The sequence below is a fragment of the Dipodomys merriami genome, unplaced genomic scaffold (genome assembly GCF_024711535.1).
Source record: "Dipodomys merriami isolate MVZ:Mamm:240054 unplaced genomic scaffold, mDipMer1.0.p SCAF_21, whole genome shotgun sequence".
Lineage (NCBI taxonomy): Eukaryota > Metazoa > Chordata > Mammalia > Rodentia > Heteromyidae > Dipodomys > Dipodomys merriami.
The window spans coordinates 5672180-5689160 of record NW_027203493.1 but is presented as its reverse complement, the minus strand read 5'-3'; the positions used below and the strand labels follow the sequence as shown (position 1 = coordinate 5689160).

Sequence of the window (16981 nt, the reverse complement as noted above, 5' to 3'; positions counted from 1 at the left end):
GACAAGTCAAATGCTACCAGAAAGATGCGCAAATAAATGATTTTCAAAGGTATCCTCCTAATTAAAAATATAAAGTGAGTACAGATTTGCTTGGTTTTACTTTCAGTTACATTTAAATTAGAATTGGAGTTGTACAAGTTTTGAACCTTTGATATTTGTAGCACAATTTTTCTAGTAAATATCTTTAAACAACGTCACTGAGGAATGCGAGAGAATGTCAGTTACACATGTTTAGATAGATGCTCAGGAGTCTGCAGTCTCTAAGGGAGTGATTCTAAAAAGACACAGCAAAAAACTGCTGAAGACATTGGTTCAGAGGTTGAATTTTTCATAGATGGAGCCACAAAAGACACTAAGATCATTGCTGCAGCCCTTTCAGTGGTAGCAAAAGACATGAAGGAAGTCCAACTTCCACACAGTACTAAATAAATAAATACATACTATGCTATATTTTTGAAAATGCTCATATGCAGTGGCGAGTTGCACATGTTAAGTGCAATCATCTCTAAATACATTAGAAACTGAAATTCACATTTTGATGCGATGTTTGTAGGATGACATTTTACTAAAATGAATTATGTGCTATATACTTATATATGCACAGGATTCTATACATTAAATCCTTTTGTAAGCTATTTATAAATGCGTAGTACTTATAGTATCTGATTTCAGTACAGAAATTTCATTTCCCTTAAAATGATTCAACTTGTCCACATTTGAAAGTGTGTTACACTAAATTAAAAATGAAGTTGCAAAATGTCCTACCTTAGAAGACTGGGGCTCACATTGTCCTATCACTCAGCCATCCCAACTCTGTGTAGACAGACAGTGTGCTGGCACTGTTGGGCCATTATTTCAGATCCTGAGGCTTGAATACAATGGTGAGTACACTGTTGATTAAGTGATAGGACTTGATGATCTTTGAATACAGAATTCACCACACTAACAGATAGACTGGCTTTTATTTCAACATACAAATTTAAAATATATTTTAGGCTTCTAAAATAAGTAACAGAATGTAATCTGTTCAAGTATCTACATATAATTATTTACATACATTACAACGAACAAGTAGATCTATGCAGCTAAAAAAATGACGTTTGTAGAGAACAGTCATCAGTTTTGCTAATTATTGACATACGGCAACCTGACAGTATTTAGAGATTGCAGATAGATTTGGATTAAGCCTGTTTCATAGTATTGTGGATCTGGCTGGCATTGAGAAACAGGGATGTCTGAGTCTTGTTATATTCATAGCAGCATTACCATTGCTGAAGAGAAATTCCTGGACAATTTCAGAGTGTTGACATTTCAACTGAATTAACTTTAAAATGATCTAATGGTGCTTAAGTAAAATATCTAACAGTGCTTACCTTGTAAATGTTGTTAGCATTAAGAAATACCATGTATGTCTTGATTGTCATCTTCTTTTTCTGGGTTGTGAACCATTTTAGACAAGTCCTGATTCTACACATGCCTGACATACTGTAGGAACTGGCTGTGCTATTATTATTCTGCAAGTATGAGACATGGTGACTTTAAAAGATAGTTTACCAGCTTTGGTGACATTAAAATATATCTTACAAGCTTTGGTAACAATGGAGGGAGTTTAGTGTGTTGTGTCTCCTTCCTTTCTTTGTAAATAACTTGGGAACTATTTATGTTAAAGAGAATTTTTAAAGTGCTTCTCATTAATATCTGATAATTCTGAAATCAGAATCTCTTGGATCTCCAAGAGGAATGTATGTTTTCACTTGGTTCCAGAATCATTCGATATTTTCTCTAACTACTCCTTGCACGGCATTTTAACTTTCATTTTCCCCTCTCTTTATTCCCTGGTGATATACTTAACAAGAATGACAGAAAACATAGGTGTCTGGGAAACGCATTTCCCTAAAGTGTCTCTTCCCTCCCAATTGAGAAACAGGAGCCAGGTGAGGTAAAGAACTTAATCTGTATTTTGCCTTCTATTATGCAAAATGTAGGCTATTACTTCAACTAAAATGACATTCAGAATAGCAAATGCAATGATTATCTAGAATAAATAAAAACAATGTAGCACTCACACTTTTGTTCTAATAGCAATCTTAAATAAAATGATCATGGAAGAAATGGACAATCTGTGAATACATGTGAGAATGTCCTGTGTGGTATAAAGGATGTGAGTGACAGAATTCACACAGCACCCACGCAATGTTGAATTTATTCACTGTAGATATGGATCATTTGAAAGACTATTTGATGGCCAAATATATAAGGAAAGAAACCTCACATTAACAACCTCACAGTAAATTTAACCAAAAGTATTATAATTTTTTTATTGTGCAAATACCATACAGAGTGGTTACAATTACATGGGCAAGATAATGAGTACATTTCTTATCAAGCATTGTTGCCTCCTCCTTTGTTTCCCCTTCCCATCCCTTCCAATCTCCCTCTTCCTCCCTACCTTCCCCACCTCCCCCAGCCAAAGTTGTAAAGTTTATCTTTCGACATAACGTCTTGTATGTCTCATTGTTGCAATGGGTCCAATTTGTTTTTTCCCTTCACCTCCACAAATTGTATCAACATCAAATATAGTGAAAACAGGGGTATTGGAATTTTTAATGTACACATATCAATTGGTCAGTGTGTGTGTATGTGTACCAAAGACTCTACAGTCATCAATAATTTAGTAAAAATGAATGACTGGAGGAGAAAAATGAAAAACTTCTGGGGATAAAAAATTCAAAATTATTTTTATGGATGTATGCTCAAAGTCTTATAGTATCTCTCTCTCTCTCAAATTTTAAGTGTGATTGGCACAGTCTGACAGAATGGGCCTAGTCAACTGAACAAAAAAAGTATCATCAAGAGATTAATGATTCCATCACTCATATTTATGTATTGCTTACATGTGCCCATTGACTTGACAAGATGAAAAGGACACTTCCGTGCTTTGAACTGTCACAAAGTTTTATGCTAATCTTGAGAACAAAATATTCAGCACAACTGAAGACTTCAGAGAAGTCTATAACTTAAGCTCCCGAGAGCTGGCAAGGTCATTCAAAATGGGAAAATATCAAGCAGTGGTCACTGTCAAAGTATACAAAAGGAAATGGGATAAGTAAATGAATTTGCTGTCCTAAATAGGGATGTGAAGAGATTAGGAAATGAATTTGAAGCATGTGAGTATGTCATAAATCACAATTAGTAATCATTTTGACAAATGTGTCATACTAATTTGAGATGATAAGTTGAGAAAATAAATGTGAGTGTATGGGAACTCTTTGGAATCTTTTCACAAAGTTTCTGAAAATATACATCTATTTGAAAATAAATTGTGCAATTGATATAAATATAAGATTATTATAAAATTTGACAATCTATTGGATACTCAAAGAGCTTTAATTTGTATAAACAATTTTTATCTAAATGTTGGCAGATCTAACTACCATTTACTAAAACATAGCATTTTAGAAAATATTTTTCTATCATCTATTATTACTATTTTTGTTCAATTTAAATGATGGGCCAATTTATAATAATTTATTATTCATACCATTTTTATGTGTATAGTACATTGCATGCCATTCAATCACAGTCTTATACAGTTGACATTCTTGTCCATCTACAGATATCCATTTTCAAATTCTGAAATTCTCTGTCCATTCAATAACCCACTATTGTATCTCATTCCAGTCTGATAACCATAATTCTACAGCTATTATGTATGACTTTGAACACTCAAGGTATCTCAGATAAATTGAATCACTCAGCATGTGTGTACTCCAGTTTTGTGTCACTTCATGACCTTGAGGTTCACCAGCATGTCACCATTTCCTGAGTTTTGAAATTGAAAAATAGTTGAGGTCATTCTTGCCATACATTTGGTTTATAAATCCATCTGTTCATAAATGTTTCGCTTGAATTCATGTGTTGTCTATTCTGAATGATAGTGTTCTTGGCACAAGGGTAGAAATGCCTGACAAAATATTAATTCTTCATGTATTTTGATTGTATGCTTGGAAATAGATGATTGCTTTTAATCTGTGATTTTTAAGAAGCATGTTTGAAGGAGGAGAATCTTTCATAGCAGAACAGTTTTATAAAGCCAAGCAATGTGAGAGCCTTCTTTATTACCACCAGTTTTGATTTGCAAATATTTTATGTATTTCTTCATTCATTTTTAGTATATTTTTAAGTAGCTGCACACACGAAGCATCATTTAACAGAGCAGTATATGAGTATGGGACATGTTGGTCTATATCTGTCTCGCTCTTCCCTCTATCCACCTTTGTTCTCTTTGGCAGTACTAGGGCTCGAACTCAGGGCCTCATCCTTGCTCAGCTGTCTACCACTTGAAGCGCACAGTGCTAGTCTTTGCTGGTCATTTTTGAGATCCAGTCTAGGAACATTTCTGGTCAGGCTAACCTCCAACTGTAAATCTTATGCTCTCAGCCTCCCAAATACCTTGGATTACAGGTATGAGCCAAGAGCAACCAGCAATGACTCATTTCTTTACAGTGTTGTACAGATATTCTTTCTCTTACATTAAAACACTGTCTTTCTAAACCAATCATAAAGTAAAAAATAAAAAATTGAACCATATTCTATGATAGAATTAAGTCCTAAGAAACCTGTTGTATCAAAAATCATAATACAATGCACTGTAAGCTCAGAACCATCCACATGGTACACAGAATGCTACTGCAGCCACCTATACTTTTTTCCCCAGGATTTGGAGTAAGGAATAAAGTGAGTATAAACATCGTTATGTCTGTTTCTGTGCAGACATAATGTATGCTTAGTTTATTAAATAATCAGGCTATACTTCTGGCCTTTATGAAGAGTGTTCAATGTTTAAAAATCTACAAGCCTGTGTTCCACTCTGCATGTATGTATTGTCAGCAGCTATATAAAAAAGATCTTTGGATTCATTCCCTCTCTAGGTAACTCATATGTGTAGTCTGTTTTTTGAAATATGATCATTCTAATACATGCATAGTAATAGATCATTGAAAGGGTAATTTGTAATTCCATAATGACATATAGTACTTAGCATATTTTCAGTTGCTATTTACTCACTGGATATTCTCCATCAATGTTACGTTATTCCCTCATTTCATTTTCTAAATGCCCATGGAAACCATGGTGGGAAACAGGAGAGAAAGAGAAAAATAAGAATGGTTAAGAGAGGAAGAAAAACAGGTTTAATTGTTCAATCAACCAATTCATTTTTCCAAATGGGCTTTTATAAAACTTCACTGTTATACATCTTTCAGCCATTCAATAAAAACAGGGAATAGAAATGTAAATGTCATTGTGAGTGGATGGATCTGTCAACCTCATTTTTAAAGAGAAATGTCAATTTGATCATTCCAACTTGTCCAGGAGTTCCAATTTGTGATTAGTCTTTCTCGTGTTTATATTAGCTAAATGGTCCTCAGCTCCCTGTTCAATCCTCCTCCCAACTCTTTTCTCTCTCCTTCTTATTCTCTCTCTTTTCCCCCTCTATCTCCTTTATCTTTGCCCCCCCCCATGTAATATTAGTGTTTGAACTGAAGATTTTCAGGTAGGTGATCTACCGTACCATGAGAGCCATCCCCTCAGCATTTTGATTTTAATTCTTTGTAGAATGGGGTCTTACATTTACTACCCAGCCAATTGAATATGGATCATCCTATTTACATTTCCCATGGGTCTGAGATGACCAGAACATGTCATTCAGCCCAACTTGTGGTGGTTGGCACGGTGGCTCCCTGTCCCATGAACTCAGTCAAATAGAGGCATAGTAGCATCTCATTGAGATGTTAATTTGTAATTCCCAAATGGTGTTCAGCATAATTTCACCTACCTAGTATCTCACTCTATATTCCCCACCAATGCTTTCTCATTTCAATTCTCCCCACTTTACTCTCTAATTGTTCTATGGACAGCTTGTCCAGCTTGTGTTGCTTGGCACGGGTATCACTATCTTCTGAAGTATTTGAGGTCTGGCAAGAAAACATGATTCTCCATCTATGCCTTCCCCATTTCTAGGGTGGCAGGTGTGAAACACAATATCTAGGAACCCACTGTGGTGTCATGGTCTTTTAAGACTGTCTGACAACCAAATCTTACTGTTGCACCTTATTCCTCTAGTTCCTTTCTTACCAGTGCAAAAAGGAAAAGATCATTGACTAATACTCTTTGATTGCCACTGAAGTTCATTATGCTCACAATAAACATTCTTTCCTCTTTCAAGATAGAAAGAAAAAAAAGAAAAAGCAATTTGAAAGAAAGATTTTAAATTTTATTTCCCTGTCATTATGTATACTCTTGAATGGAAATAGGCATGATCAAAAATGTATATTTACTACTAATGTGAGATATGCAATTTATTTATAAACTGAACAATCTATGTATTGGTAAAAATATAATGTTACATTTCCATTGAGAAAATTTGCCATAAGCTAGGGCCTGGTGGCTCATCCTTGTAATCCTAGCAACTCAGGATGCTGAGATCTGAGGATCACAGTTCAAAGCCAGTGTGGCAGGAAAGCCTATGAGACTCTTATCTCCAATGCTGTGGCTCAAAGTGGTAGAGCATTAGGCGTGAGCAAAAGTGCCCAGGAACAGTGCTTAGGCCTTGAGTCCAAGCGCCATGATCCACAAAAACAAGACAAAACAAAACCAAAAGCATGAAATAAGCTGGAATAAGTATTATCTTAATGATTTTTCATCATAACCCCCAAATTAGGAGGCTTTGACACTTCTGATTAATCTCTACTAAAAGCAAGAGTCACATACTTTCATAATATTATTACAGTATAAATTGGTAGATTCTAAACACTCAATTGTGTGTGTGTGTGTGTGTGTGTGTGTGTGTGTGTGTGTGTGTGTGTTTCTGAAGACTAAGCCAAGGGCCTTGTGCATGCTACATAAGAGCTGTACCCACTGAACAAACTTCTCAGCCCTAAAGCTCATATTTTTAATGATTCTTTACTTATATTCCACCCTGTGTTTCAGCTAAAATAAATGTAAGTTATAGTCACTCTATCAATTTTCTAAGGAGCTTGAAAGATTTTTTCACATTATTAGGTAAACTAAATTCTGGCTTGTTTAAACCTTAACCCAGTAATTTGTAGCAAATCAACATTATGAAAATAAATGATTTCTCTACCTGCAGGTTTGTTAATCTAATATATTTTATGTATTTTCAGTGAAATACTTGACTTTGGTTAAAAACATTTTCAGCCTATCAAAAAATGGAAACACAACTGAATATGTGTTATGTTTTCCATTCATCAGTGAAAAATAATGTAAAAAATGAAATGGAACCTGGTAACCTTTACTACAGATAATATATATTTCATACACTGCAATCAATGAAGATGAAAAGCTGAAAATATAAGCCATGGGAAATAAAAGTATAAAACTGCTCTGTAAATCACAGCATGAAAATTTTGTAGTAATTCTATGAATCAACATGAAATTTTTATGAAACAACACCAATAGAGAAAGGGTTTGCTACAGCAGTGTTTGCTTTTCTCTAAATTCAATAACAAGAGACAATTAGAATTTTGAGTGACAAAGATTTATTGTTTTCTTATCATCAGATTTACAGATAGTAGCTCTTACAATATTTGATTTAAATAAATTTCTATTTTTTATGGTATCAGAAAATAAGCAAAATACCACTACTTTTACTTTTTGAAATTTAGATTTGTAACATCTGTTAATTTTTGAGCTACTTCCCAGAGTCAGAATTCATTTTAGCTTGAGTATGCTAATCATATAAACAGCTAAATATTTGAATAGAATAACAGTGTAATAAAACTTATCACAAATTTATGACATTTACAGTGATTATCAGGTATCACTAAATTTGAATATACTAGCACAAAAATTCCTGTATTTTGGAAATACAGACCTATTAAAAGTCAAACTGAAAAAATAAATCATGTGGTTTTCATACACAGATTTAGTATTTTCCAATATAAATGTTCAGGAGAAAGTAATTTATTGGAAATGTTATATATAGAACTATAGAACTACATAATATTTAAGGATACAGTTTTGAACAAATGTGATTGCAAACACATCTTCTTACCAGGTGTGTGGAATAAGCTTTGATAATATAATATAGGTACTTATGTGGGAAAGAAGCTCTTAAGAAAGATGATACACTTAACAGTTCAGGGAAACTACTATTTTAAAGCCAGAAACACATAGAAAGTCAGTGTCAGATTGCATTAGATAAGAATGAAAAAACATAGGCAAATTTAGACCTTTGAAATTGCATACTTGGGAAAAAATTTGGAGAAGGAAATTCTATTGGTACATTTTTTTCTGAGTTACTCTTGCCTTGAAATGACATTTTTAAGCACTTAGATACTTTCTGAGTTGTATCAATCACATTTGATATTCTCACCTAGTCATGATTTTGTCATTCCATAACTTTCTCATGGCATTTTTCACTTCTGCATTTCTCAATGTGTAAATCAGTGGGTTGAGAAAGGGTGTTCCAATGGTATAAAATACTGTCACCATCTTATCTTCTGGGTATGTGGTAGGAGGACGTGTATACATGAATATGCAAGGAACAAACATTAGAACAACTACAATGATGTGAGATGTGCAAGTGGAGAGAGCTTTCTTCCTCCCTTCTGCACTGTGGTTTCGCAGTGAATACAAGATGACAAAATATGAGATCAACAAAATCAAGAAACTGGATGAACAAATTACTCCACTGTTGAATACCAACAACAGGTTGACCACATAAGTATCTGTGCAAGCAAGTTTTAACAAAGGCTGCAAATCACAGCAATAATGGTCAATTAAATTGGGCCCACAGAAGGGCAATTTTACCAGCAAGACAATTTGAGAAGAGGCATGTATGAAAGACCCAGTCCAGGCAAACACAGTCAAGGTGACACAGACCTGCCTTCTCATGATGGTTGGGTAGCGCAAGGGCTTACAAATGGCCACATAGCGATCAGCAGCCATGAGGATGAGGACGAAGATCTCCATGCAACCAAATAGATGCAGTGCAAAGACTTGGGTCATGCACTCGTTGTAGGAGATGATTTTCTTTGTGGAGAGGGAATCCACAATGAGCCTGGGAGCTATGGATGTGGAGAAGCAGAAATCAACAAGGGACAAATAAAACAGGAAGAAGTACATGGGGCTGCCGAGCGTCCTGCTGAACTTGATGGTCACCATGATGAGCGTATTCCCCACGACGGTGCCTCCATAGAAAGTTAAGAAGATAAAAAACACAAGTTTTTGTTTTGGGGCGTCCTGTGTCAGCCCTAACAGTATAAATACAGTCACATTACTGTCATTAGGCATTATTTCTGTTGATGTGGGGAATTCACAACTTACCAAAAAAAATCTGTGAAATGCAAAGGAAGAATATAAAATCACTACTGAACTATGGCAGTTGAATCGATGTTCTTAGTCATGAAATTAACTTCCCAGCAGTTATCAAATTATGATTGTTTTATTTTTAACCAATATATTCAATTTATTATCATGCAATGCAGTTTGTAGGCTGTATGTAAAGGTAATTAAAGAGCAAACAGTTCTTTAAAAAATTACACATAAAAGACAATCTCATGCCTGTAATCCGAGCTATTCAGGAGGCTGAGATCTAAGGATTGCTGTTCAAAGCCAGCCTGGGCAAGAAAGTTCGTGAGGTTCCTATCTTCAATTAACCACCAAAAGACCGGAAGTGGCTCTGTGGCTCCAAAGGTAGAGTTCTTGCCTTGAGCTGAAAAGCTGAGGGATAGTGCCCAGGCCCAGAGTTGAAGCCCCACGACTGACAACAACAACAACAAAAAAAGACATCTTAGGAGGAAATAACTTTTTTAGTTTTAAGAAAAGATCTCATTAATAATAGGATAATATGATGAATACATGGAGAAGTTGTCTGTATGGTTTAATGTAATATGCTTTGTCATTATTTGCACAGGTGATAATTATGCTATACATAATATTTGAGATACATACTCTGAATACTGCAATGAAATCACTAAAACATCAGCGAGTATTGTCCTTAATGAAATTGAGGTGTTCAGTCTCAGACACACAAATAAAGAGTGAGCAAAAATGGCAGGGATTGTGAAAAAAATAGTGAATATTCTTCACTTCAGCAATGAAGAACAACGCAGTCTTTCCAGTCCAGAATTAACTTTAGCTGGTACATTGTCAAAATTTATATCCTTTAAATTTGCTCTTCATTGAATCGTTCTGTATTCTTCAAATTTTCATGCAAATTAAGCAGCGATGACATCATGAAAGAAAAGTGGAGAATAAATGATATAAATCAGAAAAAGATCTTCAAATGAAAGATTTGCATGGAAACACCAGGGCTTAGAAAATAATCTCTGCATAGGGGGAAGAAGGCTACGCACTGACACAGTGGGGTAAAGTGTGAATCAATGCAAATGTGCTACTCACTAGATAGTATGTTTGAAATGAACTCTAGAACTTGGGGGCAGGCTGGGTGGGGCGGGGGAAAAACTGGGAAAAAATGAGGGAGAAGGCAACACCATTCAAAAAGAAGCGTACTCAATACCTGACTTATGTAACAGTAAAACCTCTGAGTATCACGTTTACAATAAAACTTCAAATAATAAAACCAAAATAATCTGCATTTTCAGTCACAACTGACACTTTCAGTCTAATTCTCACTGTATATTTGTGAATATCTGTTAACAGTTAACAATGGAAAAGAAATATAGACAGAGGATTGATACTAACTTGGTTTGTTTAATCTATAAAATATTTTCTTCTCCACACACCTTAATGTATATTCATATTTTAAGTTAATATACTTAATTATTCATCATACATATATTTAATAAAAACATTTATGTATTAATAAATACAAATTAATATAAATAACAGTATATCATGTATCAATAAATAACATAAGTATACTTAGATAAATATTAATAACTATATATAAATAATATTAATTTTTTAAAAAACAGTTACATTAATATACTTACTAAATACAAACAACATATATTTCAAACCAAATATCTATCAATAAAATTTTAATATTAATAACTATTATATTTAAGTTTATTGACTATAATATAAACATAAATGATGTTTATTGTTTTTATTAAATATTATATTTAATTTAGGAAATATATTTATATTTGTTAAATATAGCATTACATATTTAAATACACATCCTATATGTAATATAATATATATTTATATAGTAAATTTATAAAAATAAGTATACATGAGTTAAATTTTCACAATCTATTTAGAAAGCACACTGCCAAGGAAAGCATTATTTCTTTAAATATAAACATACGTCACAGCAAGACACATATTACCAAAGAGATGAACAAATAATTGATTTTTCAAAGGTCTCCATCCCCTTATCAAGATGATAAAACATATGCGGATTTGTTTGGTTTTAGTTATAGTTACATTTAAATTAATGTTGGAGTTGTGTAAGTTTTGAGCCTTTGATATTTGTAGCACAATTTTTCTAGTAAACATCTTTAAACAAAGTCACTGAGGAATGTGTGTGAATGTCAGAGACATATGTTTAGATGGGCGTTCAGGTGCCTGCGATTTCTAAGGGAGTGATTGGAAAAAGACGCAGTACAAAACTGCTTGAAGACATTGGTGCAGAGATTGAATTTCTCATACTTGTGGCCAAGACAGGCACTAAAACCATTGCTGCAGTCCTTTGAATGGTAGAAAAAGACAGGGGAAATGTTTAACTTCCATCAGAGTAAAACAAACAAACAAACAAAAAATTATAGTATTTTTAAAAAATGTTCATATGTACTGGTATGTTGAATATCTTAGTATGACTTTTTCACTAAAAATGAAGTGTGTGCTATATACTTATATACACATATAATTTTATATATTAATTTCTTTTGAAAGCTATTTATAAATGCATAGCTTGTGTACTATGTGAGAGGACATTCTACAATCTTGACTTTCTATTTGGAAGATCCATGTCTTTTAAAATTACTCAATTTATCAACATTAGAAAGAATGTTACACTAAATTAAAAATGAAGATTTAAAAAGTCTTAGCTTAGAAGACTGGAATTCACATGGTTAGTCCATTATTTCAGATCCAGAGGCTTGAGTAAGATGGAGAGTACACTGTTGATTAAGTGGTAGAACTTGATCATCTTTGAATACAGAATGGACCACTCTAACAGGAAGTTCAGGTACACTGGCTTAATTGAATATTTCCAGCATGAGTTCTTTCAGGATACAAATGTAAAAAATATTTTAAGTTTCATGAATAAGTAATAGAAAAATGATCTATTCCAGTTTCCACATGTATTTATATGCATATGCTACTATGAACAGATAGATATATGAAGGCAAAAATACTGACACATTCTTTATGAATGTGTGATTGACATAAGGCAATATGACAGCCATAAGAGATTACAGATAGATTACAGATAGATACTGTTCCATAGTATTGTGAATATGGCTGGCACTGAGAAAGAGGGATGTCTGAGTCCTATTATATTCGTGACAGCATCACCATTGCTGAAGAGAAATTCCTGGACAATTTCAGAGTGGTGACATTTCTATTGAATTAACTTTATGATCTAATGGTCCTTAAATAAAATTTCTAACCATTCTTACCTTGTAATGTTGTTACCATTAGGAAATACCATGCATATCTTGATTGTCATCTCTTTCTGGGTTGTAAATGTTTTTGGAAAGTCCCTATTTTTCTCCACATGCCTGACATACTGTAGGAACTGGCTGTGCTATTATTGTTCTGCAAGTTTGAGACATGGTGACGTTAATAGAAATCTTACCAGCTTTGGTAAGAAATGGAAGAAGTTAAGTGTGTTCTGTCTCCTTCCTTTCTTCATAAATAACCTGGCAGCCACTGACTCTAATGAGAATTTTTAAAGTGCTTCTCATTATGTCTAATGATTCTGAAATGAGGATCTATTGAATCTTTCTCCAGAATCATTCGATATTTTCTCAAACCACTCCTTGCACAGGATTTTAACTTGCATATTCTCACTTCTTTATTCCCCAATGATATATTTAACAAGAATGATGTAAATCGTATGTGTCTAGGAAACTCATTCCCTAAAGAATCTCTTCCCTTCCAATTGAGAAACAGCAGTCAGATGAGGTAAAGTATGTAATCTGCAATTTGTCCTCTATTATTCAAACACAATGGGATATTATTTTAATTAATATTGTCATCTAGGGTAATAAATGCCATTTTGTCTAGAATAAATTAAAAACAATTTAGCAACTTTGTTTCTAATACCATTCTCTAATGAAATTATCATGGAGGAAATTTTAATTTTTTTTAGTAGGTGTAGGCTAAAATTGTACAAGAAGAATGCCCTGTGTGGTACAAAGGAAGAGAGTGACAGAATTCACACACACACACACACACACACACACACACACACACACACACACAATGATTAGTTTATCTTCTGTAGACATGGATCAATTGAAAGACCATATGCTGGCCAAATATAAAAAGAACGTAAGCGTCTCAATAATCAACATCAGTAAATGTAACTAAAAGTACTGGAATTTTATAACACACATACACATACATTGATATTTCAATGTGTGTGTATGTATACCAAAGACTATACAGTCATCAGTAATGTAATTAAAATGGATGGCTAGGGAAAAATAAAGAAAAACTTTTTGGGTACATATTTCAAAATTATTTTTCTGGATGTACTCTTGAAGACTGATAATTTAACTTTTATTTTTAGGTGTGGTTGACACAGTATGACATGCAAGATCGAGAGACAGCAGGTGGGAAATAAGATTCAAGCAAGGGTTTTGGTGTGAGGCTACCGCGTATGCCTTGATATGGAAGAAATTAATGACTATTCAATTCTTTGAACTTTTTCAAAGTTTTATGCTAATATTGAGAAAAATGCCTAAAACAGCACAACCAAAGACTTCAGAAAAATCTATCTAAACTCCAGAGAGCTGGAAAAGTCAATCAAAATGGGAAACAATGAAGTAATTGTCACTGTCAATGTATACAAAGAAAATGGTATTAGTAAATCAGTGTGCTGTTCTGCATAAAGCTGTAGAGAGAATTAGGAAATGAATTTAAAATTTGTGGGTAAATCATAAATTGCAGTAATCATTTTGACAAATGTATCATATTAATTTGAGATGATCAGTTGGGAAACTAATTGAGAGTATATGGGAAATCTTTGGAATCTTCACAACATTCCTGAAAATATAGATCTATTTGAAAATAAATTTTAAATGATAAAGAAAAATGTAACATTATGTATAAAATTTGATTTAGTCTATTGGTTATTCAGGAGTTTTAATTTGTATCTAACATTTTATCTAATTGTTGTCATGTATGCTACTTATTAAAACATAGTATTTTAGTATTATTCAATCCTCTATTACCACTATTTCTGGTTAATTTAATTGATGGGCCAATTTATAAGAATGCAATTTATCATTCTTATGATTTTTATACATATAGAACATTGCATGCCAACAATTTACATTGTGTTAGTCATCATCCTTGTCCATTGACAAAAATCCTTCAACTTCAAATGCTGAAACTCTTTATCTATTAAATAACCCACAATTGTACCTCACTCCAGTCACTGAGCCATAATTCTACAGCAACTGTCTATGTATCTGAATAGTCAAGAATCCTCAAATCCGCTTTCAATCAGCAAATGTGCACTCCAGTTTTGTGTCATTTCATGGCCTCCCAGTTCACCAGTGTTTTAATATTTCCTGAGTTTTGAAACTGAGTGTTATTTCAGCATGATTTACTATAGCTATGATCTGGACTCAACACAGATGCCCTTCACTAGTTGTATGAATCAAGAAAATGTGGTATATGTATATATACAATGGAACTCTATGCTTATAACCAGAAAGAATCCCACAGTTTTAATACACATATTTAAGATTTTATAGTAGAAATGATCAAGAGAAACAAATTTATTGGAAATATAGTATATAAAGAAATATAACCAAGTCATACTTAGAGTTTTGAGCAAATGTGAATGCATACATATCTTTATTCTTATAAAACAGGTATAGGGAATAAGCTGTGATTATATAATACAAGTAGCTCTGCAGGAAATAAGTTCTGGAAACGGACACATTTAACAATTCAGGAAACTAGTATTCTAAAGTCAAGAGCAAAGAGAAAAGGAAAGACAATCAAATTACATTAGATCAGAATAAAAAGTGGAGGCAAGATTATAACTTTGAAACTGCACAGTTGGGAAAAGATTCAGAGAACTATTATTGGTACAAACTTTTCTGAATTAATCTTGCTTCCTCATGAAATGTTAAGCACTCAGTTACTTTCTGTGTTGTATCACAATATTTACAGAAAAACACATTTGATATTCTCACCTAGTCATGATTTTATCACTCCATAACTTTCTCATGGCATTTTTCACTTCTGCATTCCTCAGTGTGTAAATCAGTGGGTTGAGAAAGGGTGTTCCGATGGTGTAAAATACTGTCACCATCTTGTCTGCTGGGTATGTGGTAGGAGGACGTGTATACATGAATATGCAAGGAACAAACATTAGTACAACTACAATGATGTGAGATGTGCAAGTGGAGAGAGCTTTCTTCCTCCCTTCTGCACTGTGGTTTCGCAGTGAATACAAGATGACAACATATGAGATCAACAAAATCAAGAAACTGGTTGAACAAATTACCCCACTGTTGGACACCAACAACAGGTTGGTCATGTAAGTGTCCATGCAAGCAAGTTTCAACAAAGGCTGCAAATCACAGCAATAATGGTCAATTAAATTGGGTCCACAGAAGGGCAATTTTACCAGCAAGACAATCTGGGCAGTGGCATGTATAAAAGACCCTATCCAGGCAAACACAATTAAGATGAGACACACCTGCCTTCTCATGATGGTTGGGTAGCGCAAGGGCTTACAGATGGCCACATAGCGATCAGCAGCCATGATGATGAGGATAAAGATCTCCATGCAACCAAATAGATGCAGGGCAAAGACCTGGGTCATGCACTCGTTGTAGGAGATGATTTTCTTTGTGGAGAGGGAATCTACAATGAGCCTGGGAGCTATGGATGTGGAGAAGCAGAAATCAACAAGGGACAAATAAAACAGGAAGAAGTACATGGGGCTGCCGAGCGTCCTGCTGAACTTGATGGTCACCATGATGAGCGTATTCCCCACGACGGTGCTTCCATAGAAAGTTACGAAGATGAAAAACACAAGTTTTTGTTTCCGAGGATCCTGTGTCAGCCCTAGCAGTATAAATATAGTTACACTGCTGTTATTAGGCATCGTTTCGGTTGATGTGGAGAAATCACAGCTTATAAAAATAACAATCTGCAAAGGAGCAAAGAAAAAATATAAAATGACTACTGAATTGTGTCAGTTGAACCTATGTTCTCAGTCATGAAATTAAGCTTCCTGCAGGTTAACATGACTGTTTTATTTTTCCAAATTCATCCATTTAATATCAAGCAATACAATTTGATGATTGTGGTTAAAAGTAATGTCAGAGTAACAGATCTTTAAACTAAGTATTATTTTAGTTGGTTTCCTTGGAGGTAATAAAGATTCTTAGTTTTAAGCAAGGATCTATCATTAGTGATAGGATAGCATTATGAATACACTGAGAAATCTTGTGTATAATTTAATTTAATATGCTCTGACAACATTTGAACAGTTTGGCAATTATGCTATAAGCAAGAAATGAGATGCATATTTTGAATACTGTATTGCAATTGCTTACACAACAGAGATTACTACAGTTAATAAAATTTAGATGTGCACTCTCAGATAAACACAGAGTGAGTAAAAGTGGCAGATTGTGACAAAAATAAAGAATATTCATCATTTCAAAAATGAAGTAAAACCTAGTCTGTCCAGTCCAGAATTAAGGGAAATTTCTAAGTTGGCAAATTTATTTTTTTTGAATTTGTCTCTCCATTTCATTAGTTCTATAATCCTCTACAAATTTTCGTGTAA

The 16981-nt window shown here is 33.8% G+C and overlaps 2 protein-coding genes across 2 annotated transcripts; both read right to left on the bottom strand.

The window, feature by feature from the left end:
- Positions 1 to 8391: 8391 nt before the first annotated feature.
- On the bottom strand, positions 8392 to 9315 carry LOC138833682 (olfactory receptor 4C11-like). Its single transcript, XM_070031972.1, has one exon. It carries the CDS (start codon positions 9313 to 9315, stop codon positions 8392 to 8394), a length of 924 nt encoding a protein of 307 aa, XP_069888073.1.
- A 6052-nt stretch (positions 9316 to 15367) lies between these two features.
- On the bottom strand, positions 15368 to 16291 carry LOC138834199 (olfactory receptor 4C11-like). Its single transcript, XM_070032949.1, has one exon. The coding sequence runs from the start codon at positions 16289 to 16291 to the stop codon at positions 15368 to 15370; it is 924 nt and encodes a 307-aa protein (XP_069889050.1).
- Between the last annotated feature and the right edge of the window lie 690 nt (positions 16292 to 16981).